The sequence below is a fragment of the Anarrhichthys ocellatus genome, unplaced genomic scaffold, assembly GCF_004355925.1.
Source record: "Anarrhichthys ocellatus isolate YVR2014 unplaced genomic scaffold, GSC_Weel_1.0 scaffold8, whole genome shotgun sequence".
NCBI classification, from domain to species: domain Eukaryota; kingdom Metazoa; phylum Chordata; class Actinopteri; order Perciformes; family Anarhichadidae; genus Anarrhichthys; species Anarrhichthys ocellatus.
In genome coordinates this window covers 7,746,191-7,752,652 of record NW_022280038.1, presented here as the reverse complement: position 1 = coordinate 7,752,652, position 6,462 = coordinate 7,746,191, and the positions used below count along the sequence as shown (strand labels likewise).

General features: G+C 41.5%; 1 protein-coding gene across 2 annotated transcripts in view; it reads right to left on the bottom strand.

Moving 5' to 3' along the window:
• Positions 1–450: 450 nt before the first annotated feature.
• The window catches only part of slc6a5 (solute carrier family 6 member 5), a 24,078-nt gene continuing 18,066 nt past the window's right edge, over positions 451–6,462 (bottom strand). For both annotated transcript variants that reach the window (XM_031848689.1, XM_031848688.1), the window contains one exon: positions 451–4,829. In XM_031848689.1, the coding sequence (XP_031704549.1) occupies positions 4,674–4,829 (156 nt within the window). In that variant the 3' untranslated portion in view covers positions 451–4,673. The remainder of the gene's footprint in view (positions 4,830–6,462) is intronic.

The window sequence follows — 6,462 nt, the reverse complement described above, 5'->3', positions numbered from 1 at the left end:
CAAATGTGTGTTTGGAATTATTTTCATCCCAAAGAAGGTGTGCACATGATGTATTGTACAAACCGGTGTGCTCCACCCAAGTTAATTTAAATTGCAAATTAGTTTGACATGAAATATGCAGGCTTGTCTGTCACAGTCAGTGGTGTTCAGCAGCGCACACGATATGGACCAACGAACAAAATGCCTGCAGGAGTGTCTTTCTTTTCCATCTCCTCCTCTTTGATCATGATTTTCCTGAAAACAACAAACAGCATGTAACATTTTTCAAACAGCCGCGATGCCTTCAGTCATTTAGCAGCTTAATATAAAAGTTGATTGACAGGTCAGAGACGGGACTTATTATCTTCTCGTAGTATCCTTGTCGTCATTGTTTATAGCTCCCCTTACACAGCAGGAGGCTTGTCTTAAAGACAGTGACAACAAAGAAAACAATAACATTTATTTATTGATTCATAGGTTATACATTTCATGATATAATAGCGATATATTATTATTGGAAAAGATAATATAATCCAATTGCATTTCTATACATAAATACAAAATCTGAGGTAGGGCCTCAAAGATTGATGACACTGAAAATAAATGAATGCATTTCACATATATGATTTATATATATCCTTTTCTTTTTTTCATTATTTTAAAACATTTTTGTTGTATATCTACTCTCTATTTTCAAATGAAAAAGACGTCGTGGGTTGTTGGAGGCACATATCTATATCCATAGGCAGCAGTACCTCACATAGAACACGCAGAAATATATGACATTACTCAAGTAATTAGAAATTTAACCTATGCATTCATAGGTCAGACAATAAAGTGCCAAAAAGACACAACAGACATAACAATAGGAATACTTGTACCATATGAGACAGACGATAAGCTATTCTGTGGTGTTATTTTTGAAATACATACAATATTATACCATTAGAGGACATCTATAAGGCCAATGGTTACCTGAAGATGTTTTGTAACGTATTGGCAAACATCGAGGAACACTACGTGGGATATGAATGGCAGTATCTCAACCTCCTCTACGCAGATGACACATTCCCTTTTTCTTCTAAAGTTTGTTTTCTGTTTTCACTACAACAGTACTCTTTCTTTGGTTACCTATACTGCCTAAAGTTGACTTGCAGGCAAAGCAAATTGACAGTTAATTTTCCTGTTTTTTTTTTCTTTTGTCGTCCTTCTCTGTAAGAAGTACAACCCTAAGTTTCTTAACATTATGTAGAACAAAAAGCTCCCTGACGAAAACATGCATTGACTTATACTATTGAGAGAGAAAGGAGAAGGATTACTATACATGGACATTAGGTTACAGCAACACAAACTGCACATGCAAGCTCTTCGGTGGTATATTTTATGACGCAATGTGGTTTTAGCTGTTTTTTTTGTTTTTTTCCTCAAACCAAAAGCAGAAAAGCCCACTAGAAATGGAAAGACAAAACACAGAACTTATAGCTATTTATCTGTGGCCATAAAGGAGATCATTCAAATCTATCTCCGGGCATGAAAAGGCTTTTGTCATTCAAGTCTTACTCAAAAGAGCATACTGTCCACTACATCCAACACATGATTTTAAATGCCAGCCTGCTCTCAAGTAAATGGTTGCCATTGGATTGATTTTTTTTTGAGCACATCATTAACAGTTTTAATCAGCTCAGGTTCACAATTGGTGGTCCAAGCCCATCACAACAGAGAAAGGGGAGCATCGGGCCGAGGCATCTAAGGAAAAGGAAATATTGTAAATCTCCTCTGGTTCTTTCAGCGATTTACTCTGAGACTGACCATGCAAACATCTGTTTTCTGACAGTTTAGTGGAGTTCAGTAAAAACTAATACAGAGACAAACACACACACACACACACACACACACACACGGGCATACACAGACATACATTGTTATCACGTTTGAACAAATAGAGCTAAACGCACTAAGTCTTAACAAAAGCAACACAGTGGAGTAAGCAAGCTATTTAACAACAGGGCTTTTGTGCTCATTAATTGATTATGCTTTTTTTTTCTTACAACCTCTAAAATCATATCTGTGCTATTTTCATGTCAAGATCATGAAAAGACATGGCTTAGAGAAATGGTTCGGGAGACCCTTAATTAAACCTCTAAGCGACTGTAACTGCATCCATATCTGCAACTTCCTTTCAAACCACTCAACACCATCAAGTGAACGCCTGCAGCGTTAAAAGCATAACAAAGCCGATTGGTTACGCAACTTGTTATGCAACTTATCCAACTGGTCAAACCGTGGAAAGGACTAATTGCTTCTGAGTGGCAACATAGTGTTACTGTGTCGATAATTGGTTGGCAGCCCACGAAGTAAAAGTTGTCTGCCTGTCATGTCACATTTAAAAAGGCTGCAAAGCCATTCGGACGCCTGCTGGGCTGCACCGGGCTGTTCATTCAGGCTGCTGCGTTGTTACATCTGGAGACTACTTTTTACACACACACACACACACACACAACCTGAAACACACTCACAGTAGCTCATTTGTGCTGATGATGTCTTGACAGCACAACTTAAAGGGACGTTGTGTTCTAAATTACAGTAATTTGACTGATTGTGATGGGCCACAGTATCAGAAAGGTGACCAGAAGGTCCCTGCAAGCCTTTTTGTTTTCTGCATATGTAAAATAAAGCTGGTCAGTGTATCGACGGTCAACAAACTGGCTCAAGTGCCATTGAATTTAAAATGATTACAAGGCTATTAAGGAAATTAGATTTTCATACTATTGTTTTCCATCTAACTATGTTAGATAAACCAAGATACTTGATTTAGCATTGCACGCAGTTCGTCAAAATAGGTTAACTCACTCTTATAATCATCGCAAGGCGCGTTTAAGCAACAGCAAGCAAAAAGCAAAGTGATGCTGCAGTGAGGTCATCAGGAAGTAGTATCTTGATTCCACTCCTTTGCGACACACTTGCACACTGCTTCCAATATAGTTTAGCATAAGGATGGCTCTACTCTGTGTTTCCTATGCACTGAATGCTGCTATTCCTGCAACTACCGGGGTAGTCGGATGGAATCGAGTATACCTGAGACCCTGTTTTCACGTGGACATACAGAGAAGCAAGAGGCTTAAGTCTGAAATGGCAAAGAGGTCTCCAGAGGTCTACCACAAACAACAAGAGACAAAGTACACTTCCAGGAAAGAGGGAGGCCATTTTCTAGTCTAATCTTCATCTACTCACACATAGCAGCTGCTCCTAACATTTTGAGGACGCGACAACACACACACTTGCTCCTGGAAGAAGTGATTTTTTTTTTTAAAGAAGTGTACACTTTGTACAAGATATTACACAGCTAGCAAGAGAAACGTGGTGTTCAGAGAGACATGAACACACACACAAATGCACTCACACTCTCAATCGCTTATGTTTCTAGTTCTCTCCTCGGCTGAAGGCTATTTATATATATCTGTATATGCATGTAATTATTTATATATATATATATATATATATTATACTGTTACTCTACTGATGTGATGCACATTGTAAAGATGGTTTTCACAAATGGCTTGACAAGTTCACAACACATACAGAGATAAATACGGCGTCTAAAATATATGCACAGAGTGACTATCGGGTCAGATCTTCGAGACTTAAAAGGGTTAAATGGCCATGTTACTAGAGGGAGGATAGACGACTCTAGTGGTTTCCTACGTTAGGAATGTGTCCTTTACATTCTAGGATAATACAATAGAGGAGAATACGAGGTGGAATAAGACTTACTAAACAGACAAAGAGAGAGGGTATCACAAATGGTCCCTCGGACTCGGAGAGATAAATTAGATCCAAGCTTCTATCATACTGCAGAGTCATCCAGGCCTATCTCAAAGTGGTAATCAGGATGCATCCGCTACTCTACTGGGACGTAGGAGGCACACATTGCAGATTCTGACAAAGCAAGAGCAACTGAGCAGTAGCTAGAGTGAATATACATATATACTGTTGGATAGGAACAAAATGTGACACCAGTGCTTTTTTTTTGTTTTTGCTGCTTTTTTTTTTCTCCCCGAGGCAGTTGATATTATTTGTATTGCCTTTGGAAATTTTATACACAGATGGAACAAAACACCCTGCCGAGCTCGTTGAAACGCTGCTTCTCTGTCGCTCAATTTTCTTTTTGTTTTCCTGTGTCTGCTCGCACCAAGATGATTCATTATCTCTACACACAAATATGAGAGCACACGCACGCACACGCACACACAAACACACATACATACAGGACTCCATAGGGAGCAGCTATGGTGAGTCTAATTTTGCAAGTGCAGTCTGAGCTGTGCCACTTTATGACACAATTTTCTCTTGGAATAATGATCCCTGGGAAGGGTTCTGAAGTAATCAGTGGTCATGTGTGGGGGGCAATGATAGCCCGTTAACCGAGTACAAAGCAGCAGCAGAGGAGTAGACTCCACTCCACCGTGAGAGAAGAGAGGAAGTGGTGAAGAAGAAGAGAAGGAAGAGGAAAGGGGGCCTGTTTCCACATCCATGATACAGGGGGGAAGACAGGGAACAAAGAGGGTGACGTACGGACGGGAGAAAGAGCGAGGAGGAGGAGGAGGAGGAGGGAGAACAAGAGATGGAGGTTGACCCGCTCCCGGTGCTCCCTGCAGGGGTTGGAGGTGGTGCGTGCGGTGCTGCACGGGCGGCTGCTACTGGTAGGAGCCGAGCTGGAAGTCCTTGGGGGGCAGCTTGAGGCCCAGGGAGTTGGTTCCCAGAGGGTCGGTCATGTTCTTGTAGCGTTCTCCGCGGTGCTTCATCAGGAACGGACCCCAGTCGGGCTGAGGGGAGCAGACCAGCTTCAGGCGCTGCGAGAGGAGAGGCAACACACAGGGGGGGTTTATACGGGAGGAGCAGATACATCAAGTCTGACCTGAAGTGGGGGGGTGGGGCACAGAATTGTTGTCTCTAACAATAGCTTGGTTGTTGAAGCTCCTGATGTAAAGACGGATTTCATGCCTCAACTCAAAATCAATAAAGCATCAAAACAGGTTGAGTTGTTTTGTTGTTGTTGTTTTATAAAGCAAGGAATCCGCTCGTCTGTCTGCGTTTTCTCCGCATATCTCGACAGCTGCTCATCTGAATTCACTTCACACTGTGCGGGTGTTTTGCTGGTGACCCAGTGGCAAATTTGGTGCAATTTGGACACGTGACATGTTCAACAGTATTAAACTTTGAACAGACAAGCGAACGGCGCTCTGGGAATCCCGGCCGGCACTGACTGAATCATAGATGTGCTCTGAATTCCGTTTATAGCTTATTTAACAGTAAAAGTACTGCATTCAAATTTGCACTTCAAGTGAAGAGTGAAATAGAGGCGCTATCAGCACAATGCACTTAAATGCTCTTAAATGCAAGTAAGTACTTGCTTGCTTTTATTGTTTGTATTTCTTTTGTAATCTGTGACGCACTTAGGGTTGCCTCTGGGTCTGAAATGTGCTAAATAGATTTACTTGCATAAATAACTTCACGTCTGTTCAAGGTAGAGCTATCAATTCCAATATAATGCTGGATAGTTTTATGAATAATAATTCATTATATTTTAAGTATTAACAGAACATTTCTCTGTCAGGTAAAAGTATGACTGCGATGTAGAAGTACACAGTAAGTAGTATATAGATTAGTCGCATATTTTTTAACTGCTGTTGTGGCCCTTTGTAAGTTACTCTGGCGTACAATGACTTAGAATAGTAACATCATTCAATTATTTTCATATCTAGTTGGGGGCCCCAGGCCCAGGTTGTCATCGGTAAAGTCTGCCCCTGGTGTTTTTTCCCCTGAACCAGAGTGTATTTCACCACTGATCCGTGAGCAGCCTCGGGGCGTGCAATAGACGTGAGTGTGTGACGCAACTGTGTCATGACCGGTGTGAAGGTGTCTGTATGAGCGGTTCTCGAAAAAAGCTGCAAGCAGCAACACTACAGGCCAAGCGTTCGACCTGTTCTGAACATGTTCTGAACAAGCACTCCGCTTGTATTGTCATTTACAGTTAAGTTTGAATCTCACCACGCCAATAGGTGCAGACAAACACGTTTGGCCACTGGTAGCTTACTTTCCCTCAGATGCAGTGACACAAAATGGATTTTGGTTGAGAACCCCTGCCCTAATGTATGAGTGAAAACAATGATGATTCTGTATTTCTTACAGTCAAAGAAAGGAAAGAGATTTAAATGTGAAGTTGGAGGACGGCCTTTGACTGAGGCAGCTGTGAGAGCTGCTGAGGGAACAGAGACGTTGGGAGATAAAGCCACGATCATCATCATCCATCATTCTGAGTATTTAAAAGGATCCTATGGACTCGCAGCAAAAACAATGGTCAAATTAATACTCAACCAGCAGTCCGCCTCTCCCTGCTAATGAGCGAAGGGTGAGAATATTGATTTCGACGACAGGATGTGTGTGTGTGTGTGTGTGTGTGTGTGTGTGTGTGTGTGTGTGTGT